Here is a 20554-nt window from a genome sequence, read left to right as displayed (position 1 = left end):
ATTTTCTGATTTATTTTCATTCTTTTGTGATTTCTAAATATTTTTTTCAGATCCCAATTTGTTAAAATGGCAGGGTTGCAAAAATCTTGAAATTTAGTTTTCAGTCCCTGGTCACCTGTACCATGTAGGAATCCTGCTCGCCAGCTTTTTCACTTAGAAACCCCTTTTAAAGCAATACAGAAATTAATTAAAAGTATTGGGAAGTATTTTGAAAGAGTCTTCAGTATAGCAATGTGTTTCATACCAACTGTTTGTTAAAAGATGCATTCTAAAGTTTATTTTGATAAAATATTTAACAATATGCATAATCCAACATTGCTGATATTTATCATTTTATATTTTAGAGTGATAGGTTTTTGTTAACTTAATTAAATTAATTAATTTTAAATAGTACATTAATATTATATTCTGGCTTTTTAGAAAGCACAAGTTCAAATACTAAATTTAATTTATTTCATAATACCAGTACAGACAAAACCATCCCCACGCTTTGAATTATTTATTTAAACAAACAAAAAAAATCTTTGTTTAGTGTTATAAACATATAAATAATTTTTCAAAAAAAGTTTTAGAAATGGCTTCAAGATGGTATTTGTTAACTTCTTTTCAAAAGACAGTTGCAAGTATTAAAATATTTTATGCACATCCAATAAAATGCACTTAGTAAGAATCATTATTTTATCCTCATTTTATAATGCTGGCTTTTGTTGTAACAGAAATATTTTAATTTGATCACATGAATAAAAATTTGAGGCCTGTTGAGTTTACCTTGAGGCTACTTTTCAAATTTTAATATATTTTTATGTTTCCTAATAATCGTAGTATTTCAACTTCTGTGGTTCTGGTTTGTTTTTTGTTGTTTTTTTTGTTTTAATCTAATAGAATATTCTGGGCATGAAATGAAAATACATAGACTGAACAGTAGAATAAATTGATTCCACTAACACTTAAAATATTACATTGGTAAACAGCATTTGTCTGAGTGATTATCAAAGCTAATAAGTGTATTGCCAGTTTTCTACTCTGATTTTTACAGTTCACTGTGCACACTAACACACGTATAAGATGGCAAGAGGAGTATAGTTATATATTTAAATGTAGTTAAATGTTCTCAGTTGCTTGCATTGTCTTGGAAACAAAAACTGTACTGTTATATTAGACTTCAATAAGTCAAGGAAACAGCTGTGTACTCTCAACACTAGTAAAAAACTACTGCAACAAAGTATAATTACAAGCTAATTGACAAAATTTAAATAGTAGTAATAATGTAGAGATATTTCTTTTAACATGTGTTATACATTCAAGCGTTTATTAAAGAAAGGAATAAAATTAAAATCGATCTGTAAATGAAAGAACTTTAACATTTCTATCTAAATTCATGTAAAGTAAAACAAAGCATGAAGTATTTTTTGATATAAAGCATTTATGGAAATTTGTGCCTGTCGCTATAAATTGGTTCGAAAATAGTAATAACCAAAGTATTCACGGATGAAGTTTTCCCCTTGTGTTATACATTAAAATGTTAACTACATAATACACTATATAATAAAGAAAGAACATTTTTCCCTTGGCAGTACTTGTGAGGCAGTCTGTGAAAATTTCTTTTCCCACTGAACTATTTTCTAAATAAATTGAAGATTTTTCAAAATAAAATTATTTTTAACAACTATATTGTATTACAAAACATAGAATGCACCTGTAAATTAGCTTCATAATGTATTTTGTTAATTCTGATACTTAAATCACTGCATAGTAAAAGTATAGATTCTTCAGAAGCCATATATTTACTCTTAAAAGTTAGTGGCACATGTTATATAACTCACTGTCTCAGTAATGTGCTAAATGGCACTTATTAATGTCCCTTCATGCAGAAGCTCATATTAGAAGAGCTTCTAATCTTTTTCAGAACCCACAAATAAGGCAAAGAAAACTTTATTTTCAGTACAAACCACTAAGTAAAGTAGCCAAACTTAAGATAAGTGCTCATTATTGGCATAATCGATTTTTAAAAGAAGGAAACTAATTGCCAGCTTTGTGGTCAAATCATAGCAGAGACAGAGTATTAAATATTTTTAGAAACTTAGAAGGAATCCATAAACGCTCAAATAGAATCTTGTTCCTCACTCCTACGTTAATTATTCTGGAATTTATAAAACCTTATAAATTACACTTAAGGAACACTATAAAACACATATTGAATAAAATAACAGAGTTTATATTCTCTTTAAAATAATAGGTAATGACCTATTCTAAAAAATATTAGACAGTATTTTCTATTGTATTGCAAAAATTAAACTGAAAGGTAGAATCATCTTATCTCTTCCATGTAATATTTCTTGGATACTCAAATTCTGTACAGTGAGAAAAGTAAAAATTAACCAAAGGCGATTTAAAATATGGATTTAATTTATTTAATATCCATTGTAAGAAAAGTGCCTTCTGTATTAATCAGAATACATTCAGTTGCATAGACTAGAACATCATCAAAAATTCATTTGTGATAAAAAGTTCATTTATTTCACCTGGAATCCAGAATTCACATCAATGACATCATTTGCTTAGTTGTGCTTTTCTTGGGTTTTCTTTGTCTCTTAGTCTCATTCCTTTCTTCTGCAAAAGGGCTACACCAACTTTCTGGGAAGGATAAAACTTCCAGAAGCCCCATTTAAGCATATATCAATGATAGTTCAAGCCATGAACGTGAATATGATAACCCAGCAAAAGTGAAGAGGGATTAATGCCAGGGCCAAAGCCCAAGAAAAGAGAGTATATAGATAGAGGAGAAAGTAGATATATTAAACCGAGTAGCCACAGAGATACACATATGGAAGGAATGTAATGCAGTATCGTGAAAACCAAAAGAGAGTGTTGCGAAGAGAGGAAAATGAATAGTGACAGATGGCACTATTAAAAACAATAACATTTAAATAAAACGTGATATAGGAATGCAAGATGAAGGAAACAGATCTGGCGATCCTTCTGCCATCATAAGCAATGGTCATAATTTTGCTAAGAGAGTCTGTAGAATTTTAAACAATGTAATTCAAGAGAAAGCTCTTCGGAGAAGGTCTGAAAGACAGCTAAAGTACTTGATGATTTGGCACAGCAATGAAAGATTAAAGAAAGCAGAGATCTTCAGTCTCTAGACAAGATGATTTAATACAGTTCCTCAAGTAATCCTTACTTATATGAAGGACTCTCACATGTAGAGCCTTCTCTGGAGTTAAGAAGTTAAGACTGGAATAATATTTCACTGCTGTATTCTAATTTAGAAGACTTGAACCAGTTTGTGACTAATAAAGACAAATGCATCTTTAAAATTTTTTGGAATGGAAAGAGGAATGGAGAAGTTAAAAAGATACATATTATGGTACCTAAGGAAACTCCGGTGTTTAAATGAGGAAAATGATGATGTAGCGAAGTATTATTGGAGGATTTATTTTCAGAAACATAAAACATGCATTTGTTTGCAATCTATCCGAATGTAGCATATTATGAGTCTAAACAGGTTTGCTTCCAGTTATGAGAGAGTTATACTATATCACTTTTGTATTTCTTTCTAACTTCAATTGTTGATGCAGTTTCATGTTTCTGGAATGACTATGGTAAGCACAGCATAATTTTTATTTTTATTTTCCTTTTGTACCTAGAAGTATTATAGGCTTTAGAATCATTATTTAATATTTATTAAGTAACATGTATACCCCATGAGTATATGAAGATTGAAACTTTAGTTTAGTAACAAAAGGAAGTATAAATCTGCTGAATTACTTCCATAAGCCAAGAAAATCATATAAATCTAAATTATCATGAAAATTCAAAGTTTTATTAGGCAATTTTTTTGGTGATCTCGTTATTATGAAAATAAAAAATAGTCTTCTTAGCTGTGTATTAAAAAACCTCTAGACCTTAAATGGGGAAAGAGTATATTTTAGGAAGATGTGATTGAACTTTCATACCTGATGGTTTTTGATTTATTATTTTACTTCCTTTTCATAAAAATGGACTGTAGGAGAGTGGCCAATACTAAGGAAAAAACTGAGGGTCTTTTCCCTGGCTAAATTTGTGATGGATTTTACAACTCTTCTCAGAAGGGAAAGAGTATCTTCAACGATGGTCATTTTGGCCATAAATTTAGCCAGTATATTGTCCTCTATTTGAAGTAATTAATCCTTCAGCTGATGGAAAATGAAAGTAAAATGGTCTAATTGTTTCCCTTTGAATTTTAAAAGGCACACAGTCAAGTTTAAACTTAGCCGGCTAAAAATAAAATAATGGAAAAAGGTGTTGTCAGCTAACTCAATAAAAATAGAAATGTTTTCATTACTTCAAAAATAATGAAAATATATTTTAGTAAAGAAGAAATCAACACTCTATTTCCCAGCATTGTTTTGGAAACAGATCATAGAATGATAATGTACGAAGACCAGATGGGAAACGTGAGAAACAAAAATTAGATTTTAAAAATAATTTAAGATATAGTAGAACCTGAAAAAATAACTCTATGCTTTATAAATATTTGGTATTGATTACACAAATTTCACCAAAGAAATATTTTGTTAGGCTCATATGGAAAAATTTAAAACATATGCACACACACATACATACATGCACACACATGCACATACACACACACACATATAATATATATGCCTTAAACATATATTGTTCTCAATAAAGTGAAACAAAATGGAACCCATTCAGTGATTTTGTAGATCTTGTAAAAAAAAAAATCACAAAAGCCTTTCTGAATGTTATAACACACAGTATGGTACTGAATTTAATCAACTGTAGCATATCATAAACTTGTCCACAAATAGCTCTTTATTATGACTATAAGGGAAATTACTGCTAATATTTCCCTCATTGGAACTTGTTCTTTGTATTTAAAATGAATTTGAAAGAACAATTACAAAAGAAAAAATTTTCACTACTTGATGTGAGGTGTAACACTAGTTACAATTTAGCATATCGCTTTTGGAATAATAAGGTCAATCATTTCTTTTTAGTTCACATGATAAAACTTGCACACCACTCAAATTAGGGCTAATGCATTATATATTCAATGTAACATTTGTTTAAATAAACCATTTACCCAAATTTCAGTGCCCAGTTTTAAAAATCAGTCTATAATTTTTTAATCAAGTACTATTGAACAGTCATTTGTGAATTTTTCACAGCTATGAAATATCAAATATGATCAGAACTCTACAAATAAATATAAAGGTAAACAGAAAATCTATGAAATTTTTTGATAATCGAAATCAGTATATTTTTTTTCATGACTTCTTTTGCTGAACCAAAGCAAACAATAATGAAAGAAGGAATTACAGAATTTAGACAATCGACAACTAAAATTATGCTTTTATTGTTTCAAGTAGTATAATTAACCCTAGAGAAATCTACGCTGAAAATGAAGACTACTAGTCATGAGATTACTTTGACCTGTTAACATATGTTCCTGTGAATATAGTTTAAGCTATTTATAATAAAAAAGTAAGTCACAGAGTTCTTTGATATAATTGCATTTAAATTCACTCATAAAAAAAAAAAATGAAGCTTACCATTAGCCTAGAACTGTGCAGAGTGCTTAGGATAATCAAACACATAAAAAGCGAATCCTCAGTTTGAGTGTTGAGTACCCCATGCAGGAGACAGACATTATGACTTCTATCTATGAATCCGCTATCCACCACAAGCCACCTGTTTTACTCCTACCAGGCCACAATGACCACACGGCTATGCAAGTTAAATGTAAGAGAGATTTCTCTATCTGAAAATAGTTTTTCTTCAAGATTCAGTATGTAATATATATTTTGGACATTTCTCATGAAACATTATTTGCTTAATTGTTTCATTTTATCTTTTTTCCCCATACTATTTAAGGTAGTTAACATCAGGGATTTGTAAGTGAGACGTTAACTCGCAGCTTCAATACTCACTAGCCTTATGATTAAGAAATAGTCAAGTAAATGAGTTTAAAATAGCATCTTTTATATGTGTTATGATGGCTACACAGTACCTGTCACACATGAAACAATAAATATTAGCTTTCAGTTTAACTTGAGGCCTATCTTAGTTTTGATTTCAAGGTGAGTCCTATATGCTTATGTTAGTTTATGCCACAGTTAGGAATTATTAAAAAAAATCATGGTAGAGATACTCTTTTATTATCTTTATCAAGAAAAAATAGTTTGTAACACCTGCCAATATAAATTAGAGCTACTATTTCCACTGCTAATAACTACAAGCATCTTAGTGCGTTGTTATGGGGTTGGTTTGCTTGTTTATTTCTACCTAGAACAGAGTATGTTATGTGAATTTATGGTATCAGTCTGCCCCCTGCCCCAGATCTCAAAAGATTCTCCCGATAAAAGAAAGATTGTTTTGTCTAAAATCATTCCCAACTAAAATCTAATTTATGAACCTAAATTAGATGTGAGAACTGTTTTGAGTCTCCAAATAAACTACAAAACTTTACCGAGGTCACACAGTTTTAAGTTGAGTACATTCAGAGAAATCATGCCATCCATTACGCATAGTCTGCATATTTCCTACAGTATTGACAGGAATGGAGACTGGCATTAACTTAATCTATACATTGAGTTCTATGTTTAAAGCTTTTGAATTTTTTCAAAACCACGGCAATCATTTCAAAAAAGAGGCAGAAAATTGGTATATTTTTTTTCAAAGTGCAATGGCAGAGCTAATTAACAGTTAAGTGTTTGTCATCTACTAGCTGAGTTATCATCATTTTCTTCCACATGTACTTTACAGATTAAAAAGCAGTGATCTTTGTAAAGTGTCAAACACGGTAACATTTTCTAGCCAAGATCAAAGTGTAATATACATCACCTACTGGATTCTGCTTGAGTCGGTGTGTTTCAAAGCATTTATTTTGTTCAAAAAGCTTTACCCACCCCCTCTTGTTCTGAGTTCAATTCTATTTAATATCTTCACATTGTGGAAACACTAGAATTTAGGACATTTTTGTCTTTAATTTTAAGACACATTTCTCTTTACTTAACAAACCCAGATGAGGTAGGCATTTCATTCTTTTGTTTGTGTTATAATTTCAGGAATGGATATGCCCTTAACGTTGAAAAACATTCTTTATTCATGACTGAAACAAAATAACAATTCTAAGATGTATTTTTACTTAACTCAAAGCGGTCAAGATATTAAAGGTTAGCAGTGCTTATTCCTTTAAAAAATCTAAAATTAGGTTTTTGTCTGTTTTTAAATAACTAGTATGCTGATTTTAAGGTTTGGAATATACAAAACTCCATTGTATTCCTTTTTTTCTTCTTACTGGTGATAAGAAAGAATGTGGCACTTTAAATCCTCTTGACATGTCTGTCACTGGCACGATAAACTACTTTCTGGTGCAGAAAAGGCCCTTGTCTGTCACGGAGATCTCCAGAGGTGACGATTGCCGTGTGGGTTTTCTGTCGACTTCCTAACTTGTAACCTCGTCATCTAGGCGGCCTTCTCTAGCGTGACAGATTGGAAAGTTGATTCCATCAGCGGATCACACTGTGTTTTACCATGTGGGGCCGGGTGTCATCTTTGGGGAAGAGAATTAAAGCTTTTGTCAGAGGGTATTTCTCTTGTTTCACTTAACATCTACTCACCTTTTGGTATTGAAAGAATAAAACATACAAACTGATGAGGCTATCTATCCCCAGGCAGGGTTTTTATGCTACCCAAGGCAGTTCCAGCGGTTATAAAGATCTTTCAATAATCTGTCAAAAACTGACATCATGGTGGAAAAAAGCTGTTCATTTCTATATCTCATTTTGGATTGATGTAGATGCTCTTTTATATCCTTCCATCGGATATAACATTTGGCCTTTCATGTCTCAGTATAAGCTACAGGGAATATAAAGCTATTTCAAAGCGTAATTACACCAATCTGCATATAAAAGGCTGTATGTCCTACAGAGGGTTCATGGAAAAGCAAACTCTTTCAAAGAAGAAAATTGGAAGTAATTCTCACAACTAAAATTCACTAAATTTAATACATTTTTTAAATCTGATGAGAACTTTTTTTTTTTTATTTTTAAGCCAATAGAAGATTAATGCAGATAATGGTAAGGATATTTTTTGTGTGTGAGGTAGGAGGAGAAGCTGAAGAAAAGAGAACTGAAGATTGGAGAGAAAAGCGAAGAAATAGTACATGTATATTATGCATATTGCTGTGAAAACGGCAACTTCACAACTAGAAAAATCAATAATTCATATAGCTGTAGCAGACGATAGTATTCTCACTTACATATTGTTGTTAGTTTTCTATTGCAGCATAACAATATACACCCAAACATTGCAGCTTAAAATCACAAATATTTATTCTCTCATAATTTGCGTGGCATAAAACTCTAGTTTGTTAACTGGGTGCCTCCAGCTTCAGTCTCTCTTGAGACTGCAGTTAAGCAACTAGCAGGAGCTCCAACCTCCCTTCGAAGGTGCGACTTGTGGACAGAGGTCTGACTGCAAGCTCATCACTCACATGGTTTTCGATGGGCCTCCATCTCTTTCCATATTCCTCTCGCCAGAGCTGCCTCCACGGCACCTCTACAAGAAATCCCGAAGAGAGTGAGAGAAGGTACAAGAAGTTCCCCCAGATAGAAACCATAGCCTTTCCGAAATTAACCCTCCTTTCTACCACATCCTTTTCTTAGGGGTGGGTTCCTATATCTCGCTTCCCTTTAAAACAGGTTACCCAAGGGAGTCGGTACCATGGCTGCCCCAAAGACTTCTTACCCCACATATAAGCATTCATGCTTTTGGGACTGTTTTATAATACAAAAGACTTTCAAAATATAAGCCCTGTAAATGTGGGTTTAAACCCAAAGTCATTGTTATCGCACAAATTCTGTAGTTTTATTTTTCTAGCTATTTGTTCTCCAAATATAGAATCTTGGTTTTAGAGTTTCAGAACTTGAAAATGATGAGTACTTATATCTTTAAAACACTTGTTTTTGTCTTTTTTTTACCCTAGAAAAATTGAGATTAAAAAAAACAACAACAAAAAAAACCTCACAAATTGTGTAAATTCTAGAGCTAACGAAACACTTAGCTCTGAAGTTATGTAGCATATGGTTACCTAGTCCCAGACAGAAAAATGTGTCTGTATGTGCCAGCTTTTAATTACCAGCTCATTAACACTCAGGTGTCAATTGCTGGTGGCAAAGGCAATACCCAAATGGCCTAGTTTCTGTCATGCACAGTGTAATTAAATTGACCTCAAGTACTAAAGCTTGCAAGATGCCTGATACCATTTGGACACTAATTTCAGGCACTATTCAAAGTAGAGTAAGATGATGAATAAATCAACACAATGAGAGAAAAGTTCTATAAGTTTAAATTGCTTTTTAATTTATATTTATAAGATTTAAGACAATTGATTAAATAATTACTATTCTAATCTATATCAAATATGACAGGGTATATCATATATCTGATTGGAACATTATTAATCTAAAATTTTATTAGTGTCTATATGAAGATAAAATCATTATAAACCAAAAATGAAAAATATTGTAACAGTTATACTGGGGGAAATTGGAGCTACATATTTTTTGCGATTTATTGATATGTAATGAGAGAAATTAATAATTTATATTTTACATTTAAATTATTAATTCCCAAATGTGACCCAATGTCAAACATCTCCCTATTGCTCTAACGACACAAATATATGCTAGCAAGAATCCCACCAACTTTCAATAATCTAAGAGCAGATTTCTTCATGCCATTTTCTGTTATACTTATAAGACTTTACTCATTATGTCCAAATCTCATTTTCAAACTTTCAGTTAAAGAGAGAGAAAAGATGAATTCATACATGACTTTACTTTCCCCAAAACTGCTAATAAGAAAAAACTTTAAAGGAAAAAAATTTTTGGAAGACAAACAAGGAAACTCCTGTGACAACATTTTAGAAGATTAGAAATACATTAATAAGTTGTAATTGATTTAGTATTTTTAAAAATATTTAACTCTTAAGTAGAAGTTAAGATATGAAGAAGCCTGATTTATCCCACAGAAAATTCCAAGGGCTCAGGAATTGATAAAATAAATTAGTGGGAGTGAATACAAAAGTAAAAAGAAAGATCAAAAATGTCAGGGAGAAAGTATCAGACTTTGAAGTTGCTCTCTTTGCACAAATAGGTGACCAGTTGTTCTCTCTGTTTAGGAGAAAGGAATTTACTCTCAAGGAGGTTAGAACAGAGATGTCTAGATTGGAAGATCACAGGCACGGTTTGATGTGAGATCATCAGACATTCATCATTTCCAAGATAACTTTGAATCTTGGGTTTCCCAGCCATCTTTCCCCAATTAGGTGCCCAGGCTTATATTTCTCTTGGTATCTTACTAACCCAAGAAGAAAAATATACTTAACATATTGACATTGAGTGTTCCTTAAATGGCCCAGAGAAAGCATCATAGATAAACATACTCAATAAGCCCATTACACAAGACAGAGCTTATCTTCAGTATTTTAGAATACTGTTTTTTATTATGAGTGTACGACCATCAATAGTGCTTGATGTAGCCATATGGACATTATTTGTAATTGTACACCCTCGGTAGGAGCTCAGGGATGGCTCATTGTGAGATGTATGGAAAGGAAGATGATCAGCACCCAAGAGAAATGAAGCATGGCACCTAAGTCACTTAATAAGAGTCATTCCAGCAAGGGTAGCTACCTAGCCCGTTTCCTGTGCTATTTCCTTTGTTGCTATTCCAGGAATTTTACAGGACCCCAAAAGTATCAAGGAACACCTCTGTGGCAACACATGGCCCAGACACAAATGAAATAAAAATACGTATATTGCAAAATTGATTCTCAATTTAAAATATAAAAGGACATTCAGAACTGTCTGTTCTTAGCTTCGGAGGCCAAATTTTGCGGTGCTTTATATGAGAGAATCATCCTTACAGTTGAGCAAGTGTCAGAGAGAGCATTGAAATTTTAAAATATAAAGTTAAGTTCTTGATGCTATAACTCATTTGTATATTTTTAAATACAGTTACTTCTAGGATTTCAAGTTAAAATAAGATAGAGACTGGAAACAGCCCAGAATAGGTTAAGGATTTGGATTCTAGAGAAAGGGTTTGGGTAAATGATAAGTTTATAGTTAGGTTCTTCCTTCAGTCGGTCTGTATTTGTCTAATTCTTCATAGGTGGGATTAGGACCAGAATATTTTAAAGACCCTGTTCTGCCTGCACCAAATTCTATTGTTCGGTGGGGTTCTCATTAAGAAAAACAGCATAGAAATAAGATTAATTGCTAATAGAGTTTTAGATGGTAGTTGAATACAGGTCCAGTAACATGAAGATGTTAGGACTTTTTCAAACATTTGCTGAAAACATTATTTGCACTCAGGAGGAAAAAAGATAAATAGTATTTTCACAATTGTTATATCTTTTGTTTATTTAATTTACATTTCTTCCCTTTATTATGTAGTATCACATATGCGTCACAAAAAGAACCGGAATGTTTGTTCTGTCCTTTTAAAATTAATCATGTGCAATTTTGGCATATACACTAGCTGAAGTTTCACACACACAAAAAAACTTTAAAAATATTTATAATTTACATATTACATATTTATAGAATTATTTCCTAATAAACAGCAAAAAATCAACTTGATATATAATTTAAATGATAGCAATAATAATCAGTTATTACAGAGAATAAAGTGGAAAATAGTAGAGAGACTGCCATTTGCTGTGAGGAAAAAACTAAAAATTTTTGGAAATGTGAAAATATAATACAGTTAGTTTCCACTTGGATAACAAGCACAGTAAAACTTGAGTTAGAAAGTGAAAATTGGCAAGCTCTTCTACAAATAAGATGACCTTCCTCACAAACAAGTTCCTTTCTTTTATCTTGTCTTCTGAAAGGCAGCAGGATCCACTCAGACAAACCGAAACCCCCGGTCATGTTACCTTCTCTCTCTCCCTCATCGGTCCGCTGACCAACTAATCAGGGAGGAAGGATAAAATATTTGTGCTCTGAACTGTCTCTCAACTCGGTCCTTCCTCCTCTGTTTTTACTAGTCCAGTCTGTATATTAATTGTGCTCATTTACCGCTTAGCTAGAGATTTACAACATGGGATGTTTCCTTATCCCAATTTCTTTGATTTATTATTTTTTAATGTTGTGAGTTATCTTACTAAATCTAAATTAGGTAGGGTTTAGATATTTTCAGCATTTACTTCCATCTTTTAATTATTATACCTAATACTAAAGAAGACTCTTCTAGAAAGAATGTTAAAAGAATTATTACATTAAAACTAACTCTGCTGATATCTAAAATTTAAAAATACCCAACACATTTTGTTCACTCCATGTAACTGATTTGCAGTCAGACTTGATTCTCAATTTAGCAGCAAAACCCTTTAGTGATAATCACCGTGTCGCAACCTTGTCATATAGTTTTATGAAATGTTACGCCAGTGTCACGTGATTCCACATGATCTGTTAATGGTATTACCAGTTTGTTCCCTGTTCTGGTTCCTATAATTTCAAGTACATTACTAGGATTACTGATACGCCTTTGAACGGAGTAATATGTGCAAATACTCACGTGTGGATCCAAACATCTTTGTCAAGGAAGCGTAGAAACAAAGTAAGCATCTACAGAGGCACCTCAGGGAGTGAGTTTACTAGTTGTAATAAAAGGTATACATCTCTGTTATTTCTTAGTCCTTCCTAGGACATACTCTATCACTTTACCTCCTTCTTTGTCGTATTTTAACTATAATTACCTAATGATTATTTCTTTTCATAACTTTTCTCCTGTTTTAACTGACGTATGGATATGACTTCATGGACTTCAAAAATCAAAACTGCTTCTCAGTTTCTTAAAACTTATTGGAGAATAAAGATACTAATCATATTTTTGCTATTTTTTTCTCTTATTTCTTACTTTCTCTCTCTAATTTGACTTAACTTGGAATATTTTATTATAACCATGACGTTGCCTCTTTGTGGTATGTGTAGCCCAGTAGTAAATAAGGGTGATGTTTACACAGTGTCAAAAGAAATTGACCATCAATTGCCCAAGTGCAGAGAAGTACAAACCAGCTTGTTGATGACCCCATATTATTACCTTCCAACCAGGCACTCTGATGTTCTAAACACTAATTGATAGAAGCGCATAAAATGTGTTTACCTATAACATGATTCTTTCTCTTCATGTATTCTTCCATATAAGTCTCTTTCATGTCGATTAATACCTGTCACCATCTCTCACTCTGTCTCTGATGAGCTAAGAAATGACAACTTCAAGAAGTCTACAGTTGGAACCATTTAAAAAAAAAATCCAATTATGTCAAGAAGCTGCTGAATACTACCGAAGTTCATTTTTATAATATGTCACATGTAAAAAAAAAAATGTGATTCTGTCAAATATGTAGTAATTCCAACAAATATTTATTTGCATGGGAATAGAAAGATACCCAGAAAGCACATTGGGGTCAAGGGGGGGGAAAGTCAGGTAAATATGGCCTAGTGCAGTCATAAATATATATTTTTTCAATCTTAGGGACAGAGGGCAATTTGAGATTGGCTGCAGGTGGTTGATGGAGATGACTGGAACTCAGTGGCTGTGAGTTTTATTTCCTGGGCTCCATACCACCAGTAAACAGAGGCAAAGGTGAACGGAGCTGATCACTGGGCATCAAAGTCATGTCTGTTTTCATCCTGAAGTTGTGAAATCAGCACCACTTAAATAGAACTCTAAAGCAGTCTGGGATTTTGAAAACAAAACAAAACAAAACAAACTTTATTTTTAGGTTGCTTTCTGTACTTTTGGTAACTAAAAATAGTGCTAAAGTCATGGAAAATAATACAAATGATAAAATGTACCTCTTATTGTACGTTAGCAGTGTGTTATGCATTTCAAATGCTTCAGTTTACCTAATTCTCACAAAAATTCTACGATGGAGTAGATTTCATATTTTTACAAAGGTAAAGACTAAGATTGACTTGAGAAGTAACTTTTTGAAAAGCTCTTCCCTGTCTTTCCACAGCATTAAATAAGTTTAAATTTGAAATAGAGATCATATGGTGCAGTGCTTTTCAAGCATTTGGGAAAATGATTCACAGTAAGAAATGTATTTCACATTGTGACCTATTTCACACATGTATCTGAAAAAAGTTTCACAAAGAACTATTTGCTTTTACCATAAATAATGTGTTTTGATACTTTTCTAGTCTACTTTTTTCTATTCTATTTACTTCTTTTTATGTTAATCTCTTCATATATTAAATTGCTCTCATGACCCATGGTTGGGTTTTGACTACAAATTTTGATTACTTAATTATTTAATCATTTGTTTCTTTAATATTTTTCTATAATTTCTTTGGTTCCCAAACCAAACTAGAATTTTCTTGAAGGCAGATATTACTGTACATTCTTACCTCTTCTCATCACAGGACTTCCATTACATGTTTGTAGTCTAATACAATTTAATTTTACCTCTGAAAATTTATCATCTTAGTTAAATAGAAGAGTTCATGATGTGATTCCTCAAAAGGCTAAAAGTAAGAGATGGGAGGTATAGGTCTACAGGTAACCAAACAACTTCTGATTATAACCATTGATGTTTCATTGACAGCTATCATTGAGTGTATTTGATTAGTTCTTTTCTGCCATAAGGTTGGCATTATTCGATGTTCAAAGCAAGAGAAGTTCTTAACCCTCTCTTTTGTTGCTTCATAAAATAAACCTCTTCTCACATGTGTATATTTTGAATGCAAGAAAATCAGTTTAACAAACCACACAGAGATTAAGAATCACAGTATTGCTTCTGTTACCTTTTAGCTGTTTCGGAATGTAAAATTTTACAAGATTAATTCAGAGTATCTCTACGCTATAAAAAAATCTATACACTAATTCATTTTTTTTGGAAAATGATACCCATCTGAATATTTTTTCTTATGCCTCCATCAATTTTAAAAATGAAATAATCTGTTTCTAAAATTTTAGATGAAATGTTTTTTTTTTTTTTCTTTTATTGCTTGAAGGAACTCAGTCTATGTACAACTTCTATATTAATCCTTGCGGACCCTTTGTATTACTACAAAGCAAAAAAAATTAAAAAGAAAATATAACATCAGGTGAAAAAAATATGTATTTAAAATATTCATTGTGGGTATCGTGAAAATCATATGGGACTAAATGCCTGCTTTCAAAACTATAAATATAGTGAAATCCTTTAAACCTAGCATATGTTGCTTCAAATGAGACTCAGTTTTGAACAGATGTCCCCTTAGACCTGCTATATCAAGACTAAAATTACTAAATCAGCATTCGTCGTTTTTAAAGTTAGGGCCATATTTTGCCACTGATTTTTACCCACAGGCGTCAGTGGAAGATCCATGCATGGAAAATGGCATAATATGTATCCTAGTTTTATTGATTTCATATGTATACAGCAGTATAAAATAATATATTACATTTACACTCATTTTACTTATGTATTATTATAGCATTCACAGTAACAAACACTATAGTTAAGATTTAAACTCATCTTTTGTTATAATACCCTGTTTTCACTCACAGATAACTGTCTCAAATATGTGTCTAGAGCTGAAATTCCCTGCTTATTTTCAGCTCAAGGATGTATGGATGTATTGGAAGTCTGAGTTCGGTTATTCAGACGTTTTTGAGTCTCATGTGAAGATTAATTTTTTTTGCATCATTAATGCAATATTTTCATGCAACTCAAAAACATCTGGCGTGTAAAACTTCAAAGTAAGGATGCGACAAGTTTTCAAGAAATAAAAACCATTTTTCTAATTTTACAAATACTTAAAAAAACAGTGATTAGAAATACATGCATGCACACTAAAGGTATTAGAATTTTAGTCATATTATTGCCTGCAATACTCTGGCGGCGCCCATCTACCCGCATTCTCACAGAATGCTATAATCTAAAACCTATTCCAAGTTTTAAACAGTAGCTTCACAAATTGCTGTATGAGGATTTTGTTTGACCTAGCAGAGGGCTATTCCTTGAAGTGCTAACAATATATAAAATAATGTTACTACTCCATGGCATAAAAAATATGGAATTTTGTCATTTTCTGTTTTTCCTTGTTAAAAAGGAACAGATAAAGGATGTTAAGTGCAAAGCCTTTACCACTACAAAATTAGAGTTGAAAAAGATACAGAACCCAAGAAATTGCGATATGAAAAAATATAAGATTTTCAGAAAAAATTATCAAGTATACCAATGTTTTAAGTATTGTTTAGTTCCTCGGGTGTTAAAAACACACAGAGATGTGAGGGGGAGGGAAAAACACACAATATGAAAAATAACAGTGATATTATCAGTAACTTGAATAATTTACATTATCCTGTTTAACATTTGCAACCTTTTGACTGAGTGATTGTGTTAAAGATCAACTTTACTCCAGTAAATAACTTTTGGAAAGTAAAATAGCTCAATATAACGCGCAGTTATTAAAGTTTATGTTGAGAACTGTGAGGATTTCTTTCTTTCTCTTATTGGAGAAGCAGGAGGGTTTCTACATTGCAAAAGATCTGACAGCAAATTACAAGAAATAAAACAGGAGGATGAGTAATTAAGATATTTAAATCTTCTATCTACTATAGTACTTAATTTGCAATGTTTGATAAAGGCATTACATTTAATATCTTCCTAAATTAAAATACATATGCTTCCTTTATATTTCCCAAGGAAGATGATGCACTTATAATGAAGCAGACATTATATCTAAAAAGTAATTTTGCTGTGAAATTTAAAGATTTGACTTAAAATAATTTCACAAAATTATATTCACAGTTAAAAATTAGAATTTTACATGTCGCTGAAATATTTCTAAAAATTGTCATTTGACATACCTTTGAAACATTAAGACACTATTTCCACAGGAAAATATTTTGACTTTTTACTACTCTAAAACTAACCATGTTAACAAGAAGTAAATATCATGATTATCTTTTCTGAAACAATTTATTGATGAAATACTGTTTTATGATTTGAATATTTTTGATATACCCATAAAATTATGGAAGATTAGCTATTAGTATGACTAGAGTAAATAGAAAACCTATTCTACAATTCCTTTCATATGAATCTAATACATTTTTATTTGGAAGCCTTCAATTATTCATTGACTGAATTTTCCATCTTATAGTCCCTCTCCTAAGTATGTAGCATTTTAACCAAAGTGCTAACATCTGATTTATTCTAGAAACAATAAATAGTTGAGTTGACTAGTAATCTAACCATTTAGTATTTTATGTTTAAATAATAATTTACCCCACAAATTAAGCAAAAGATTTCTTTTGTTTGTTGTTTGTTTCTGTAGGTTGATAATGAAATTTAAGAACAAAATGCAGATTAGTATAACTGGTTATTATAATATATTAAAAAAACTAATACATGGTTATATAAGAAGCTGGTACAAGGGTGATTATCTGCAATAACATAAAGGGCTAAATTAAAGAAAATTTCTTTAAGTCAAATGAATTAATTTAGTTATTATATATGAAGTATTACCTTATTTTCAATGCACATCATAAAGCAGATGGATGTGGGTTTTCCCCCATAATTGTAAAATTATGAATAAAAGATCTTAATTAATTAGAGTGATTTAACAAGAAAATCAGTTTCTTGTTTAAAAAGGAATTACGAAAAAACAGACTTTTTTCCCAGTTAAATTATAGAGAAACATTTTCTTACTAAAATGGTCCATCATTTAAAATATTAATGTAGTAATGCGAAAAGTTAGAGAAAATTTTACTGCTGTACTTAGCGAATGTATGTGCTTTTTCTGTCATAGATGATGGATTAGCTTCACATACTTTTAAAGGGTCCCCAAAAGCCTGGGACATTTCACACATTATTTCATTATATAAATTGATTGTGATTATGACATATGAAACATCTAATTTGATAACAGTCAAAGAAGTGATACCAAAATATCACTTAAGTATATACATCAAAGACCTATGAATATCTGTATGCCTTTAAATGTTAAATCTAAGGAAAATATTCCCTTTTAAATGATGTAAAATTGGATGGAAAATGTTTGTTATGTGTTTTTAGTCTATTCTTTAATAGCATAGCATAGGTCAAACTACCACTGAAAATAAAACCAGTTAAAAATTAAGGGAAATATTTCAAAAGTGGTCTGTAATTTGGACTGAGCAAACCTTTAGATATAATTTTGAAGATTTATTTTTAACGGGAGCTTTGACAATTCTATTTTTTGTTATAAGAGTATCTCACATTCTCTGGTTTTTCACTCTCTTAAACGTGTTTCAACAAACAAAAAATGGTAGAGAAGAAGAAATATGCAAAAAATGCATCCTATTAAATTTAATAATTAACCTTCTTGACGCGAAGTAAAAGGCAAGCTTCACTTTTCAAGGTTGACTCATGAAGAATTTTCTCATTAATAAGACACTAACTACATTTAAGCTGAAAAATTTTCACACATAATACTGAAACAATAATGTACCATGTTTCTATCTCCAAATTTATTTAATCTGCTTTAAATTTAGAGATTTTTTTATATCTTATAGTTATTCTTTACCAGTTCAGATATTTATATATCTCTATATGTTCATATAGAGTTATAAATAGATTATATATGCCTTGTTATTAGAAGTCACAAAACTATGCAAAATTATGTAAAATAAAATTCTGTGTGAGTTTTATGATTGAGGACTTCTTAAAATAGTAATCTTCAGTTACATATTTTACACCACAAAATGTACAGACACCCAGTGTTCATTCTTTTTCTAACAACAAATACAGATGAATTTATAGATTCTTTATAAAAGCTTTAAATGATTCTAAATTCAAAGCCATAGAAATAGAATCGAAATAATGTAGATTGTTAGATATTTTGATAGTACATGTTCAGTGCTTTTCCAATAACATCGACAGCTATATCTTTGGCATTGAAAATTCAGTACAAGTTCTTGACAAAATTTTGCATCTTAGAGCTTCATTTTCTTTTCAACAAGGAAAAACAGGGTTGAATAAAATATGAAAACTGGGAGGAAACTATTAATGATTATTTTTTCTTAGTTCGTTTATCTTTGGGACCCTGAATTACCTTTTACTTTATTGTATGATGTAGACCGTATGAATCCATTTAAAAACCAACTGAATTGTACCACATTTTAGGAAAATTATATAATATAATATATATATTTTATATTTATTCAGAAGCTTTGAAATAGTACAGTAAACACTTTGCAACACGGTGTATAAACTACAGAATGTCTTTGATATTTTGTGGGTCTTCAGAATACAATATTTTTTATGACCCACAGGTGAAAATAACATAATCACAATCTCTCTTGTAAAGTTGAAATAGTTGGGGGAACACTTGGTCACACAAAGATAATATAAAACAGTCAAGTTTAAAACAGTGATATTGCATTTATAATGCACAAGTTTTCTTTATCCTTTATGACTGGCTTCTCGTGGTGAATATAAACATCTAAAGGGCTCAGTGACATTTGGAGAGAGAAAGATATATAGTGCTGTAAACAGGCACACACTGATCGGAGAGGCAAAATCAGTTGCCTAAAGTTTCTACAGTTCTGCACATTTCAACTCATTTCTCAGGCCTGCTGAGAGCAATTAGGTCCTATAATTGGCCACGATGACTCCGGAGGCAGTCTAATACTCAGTTACACGCAACTAACTGGATGGCCAAGATAATGAAGTTGAAAAGTTGATGCTTTTGTTGGTCGACTTTGTGCAAATCATGCTGCTTCAGGGAAGTCCTGTAGAATTGACTAGCATATCCTTTTCCGTGCTGTGAAAAAGAAAAAAAAAAAAGAAGAAGAAGAAGAAGAAAGTGAGTTTGATTTTTGGTGTTTAGGATGGAACGTTATTGTGGCGGAAGTAGATACAAATGATAATGGGTCGTATCCCCATACCAGACCTTCGTAGTGTCAAAATATTTCAGTGTCCACTGTCATTCTGTTGTTGGGTTTTCTGAGGATGACAGTTTTGACATGTCGGATTTACATGGGAAAAATATACTTTATATACTAATCATCAATTATGTGGAGATTAACTTTCTACAATCATCTATAAACCAATCCCTATTTCACTATTTATACATGATCAGAGTATAGAAAAATATGTGTGGTCCTTACGTATCTAAACAAGTCTTTATAATATCTAAAAACAACTTGTTACATATTTATTTTAATAAACTCTAAATTATATATATTAAATCAACATATAATAGAGAAAACTGTACTAGAAAGAGGTTATGCTGTTTAAAAAGTAACAGATGATTCACATGTTCTAGGTCAATTTTATCTAACTTTTTATGGTCTACAATTTTTTTTTTTAAATAGGTAAATTTATTCCCTGAAAGGAATCAGTTTTCTCATAAAGAGGGTAAAAGTGAAGGTGAGAAAAAGATATCAAATTTGGTCCACTCTTATAAAATGTATTGAATTATGAAGCAGAATGTCCAGATTCAATCATTTGGATTTTAAAATTTTAAGTATTGTATTTATTATAAAAATA

The 20554-nt window shown here is 31.3% G+C and overlaps 1 protein-coding gene across 1 annotated transcript in view; it reads right to left on the bottom strand.

Moving 5' to 3' along the window:
- Positions 1 to 11705: 11705 nt before the first annotated feature.
- PCDH10 (protocadherin 10) overlaps positions 11706 to 20554 on the bottom strand; it is a 47403-nt gene continuing 38554 nt past the window's right edge. Inside the window, exon 5 of the mRNA XM_016155784.2 lies at positions 11706 to 19826. Within this exon, the coding sequence (XP_016011270.2) occupies positions 19807 to 19826 (20 nt within the window). The 3' untranslated portion in view covers positions 11706 to 19806. The remainder of the gene's footprint in view (positions 19827 to 20554) is intronic.

Source organism: Rousettus aegyptiacus, unplaced genomic scaffold (genome assembly GCF_014176215.1).
Source record: "Rousettus aegyptiacus isolate mRouAeg1 unplaced genomic scaffold, mRouAeg1.p scaffold_m13_p_16, whole genome shotgun sequence".
Taxonomy (NCBI): Eukaryota; Metazoa; Chordata; class Mammalia; order Chiroptera; family Pteropodidae; genus Rousettus; species Rousettus aegyptiacus.
The sequence above is the reverse complement of the archived record's forward strand: the minus strand, read 5'-3'. Positions and strand labels throughout refer to the sequence as shown.